Source organism: Geospiza fortis, unplaced genomic scaffold, assembly GCF_000277835.1.
Source record: "Geospiza fortis unplaced genomic scaffold, GeoFor_1.0 scaffold255, whole genome shotgun sequence".
Lineage (NCBI taxonomy): Eukaryota > Metazoa > Chordata > Aves > Passeriformes > Thraupidae > Geospiza > Geospiza fortis.
The window spans coordinates 1094942-1096518 of record NW_005054497.1 but is presented as its reverse complement, the minus strand read 5'-3'; the positions used below and the strand labels follow the sequence as shown (position 1 = coordinate 1096518).

The 1577-nt window shown below is 55.0% G+C and overlaps 1 protein-coding gene across 2 annotated transcripts in view; it reads right to left on the bottom strand.

Moving 5' to 3' along the window:
• TBX20 (T-box transcription factor 20) overlaps positions 1–1542 on the bottom strand; it is a 34763-nt gene extending 33221 nt beyond the window's left edge. For both annotated transcript variants that reach the window (XM_031063329.1, XM_005428663.2), the window contains exon 1: positions 1348–1542. In XM_031063329.1, the coding sequence (XP_030919189.1) occupies positions 1348–1474 (127 nt within the window). In that variant the 5' untranslated portion in view covers positions 1475–1542. The remainder of the gene's footprint in view (positions 1–1347) is intronic.
• Positions 1543–1577: the final 35 nt, after the last annotated feature.

Genomic DNA, 1577 nt, shown 5'->3' with positions numbered 1-1577 from the left:
GCTGCCGACGTGGGCCGCCCGCCACGCCTGGCTCCCGCCGGCGCTGCCGCCCACCCCGCAAGCCCCGGGAGGCTTCGGGCGCTTCAGCAACTCCCCTGGGAGCTTCCGCCGGAGGCGAGGCCAGGAGGGAACAGGGCTGCGAGGGCTCTGCCCGGCCCCGCGGTGCGGCGCCGGGATGCGGCGGCGGATCCGCCGCCCGGCGCCAAAGAACGGGAGGAGCACGAACGCGCCCTCCCCCTCCAGGGAAAGGTTTTACCTAAAGTTCCAGTTAATAAAAACCGAGTCACAGGCAGTCGTTTCCCTTCGATTTTTAGTTGAACGGCCCGAGGGAAGGGGTTAAAAAATTTTGAAAAGTCAAACTAAATAAGCATTTTCAGGAAAAATACAAAACAAAACCAAAAAACCAAACCAACCCCACTAACACAAAGTTTAACACAAACCCATGTAAATACCCCGACCGGGAATACTTCAACATTCACGGCCTACATTAGCGCCCAGACTTAAAACTGAAGTTCTTAATGAATCCCGAGACTACGTGAAATCTTTTGAGACAGTTGATTAGGTGCAGCAGACGCTGAGGACCTGCCTTTTCTAAATTCTTTTAAGATTGAGTGTAATCCTGTTCATTGGCGCCCTGAAAGCTTAGCTTTCTACATATTTTGTAGTTTTCTGCGAACTCCTGGATACACACAAGGATGACAAACCACAGAAACTTGGGGGGGGGAGGAGGGGAAGATGTTCTTGTGTTCGTGTTTTTAAAAGCTTCCAGGATTCTGAATCGAGGCAACCGAATAGAGCGAAATCGCTTACCCGAAAATCGCATATGCTTACAAAAAACTCCTCCCGGTCTGTGTAGAGCAAAACAGCCTATATGAGCCTACATCGAGGAACTGTGGAGTGAAGGGATTTTTCAATTCTACGCGCAAGTTTACTACGCCTTGTAAGCCTAGGCGCGACAGCGGAGAGTCTCCAATTTGACTTCAGAACCAGGGTGGATTTGCAATATCTATTTAGAGATTCATTTCATGTCAGCGAAGAGAAATTGAACTACCTTAGAGTGTGGGATTATTCCGCAAATGGCGAAGCTGGATAAACAAGAACTGAAACTAGAGGAATGTAGGAAACTCTTCATGCTATAAACAGCCTAAAAAAGACCATGGGTGATAAAGGCACTCAAACTTCAAGCTTGGGTGGTGCTGCTTTCCCCTCTGCAGGGGAAACCTTCGGGCAGGGGAGACGCGCCGCTGCCCGGCCCGGCTGCCGGAGCGCTGAAAAGGGTGAGCCAGGACGGACAGGACAGACGGACGGACCCCACGGACACCGGCGGTCACCCCCGTCCCCACTCACCCAGAGGCTTGATGGTGCTCTCGGGGGACTCCTTGTCCTTAGAGCTGCCGCTCGACATGAGCGCGGCGATGGAGAAGGCGTTGGCCCGGGAGGAGAGCTGCGGCTTGGGGGGCGGCGTGTACTCCATGGTCACTGCGTGGGGACGCGGCTCGGTGCGGCGCTGCCCGGACGGGGCGGGGGCAGGGCAGGACCGGCCGGGGGTGGCGGAGCCGGGATACCGGGAGCGCTCT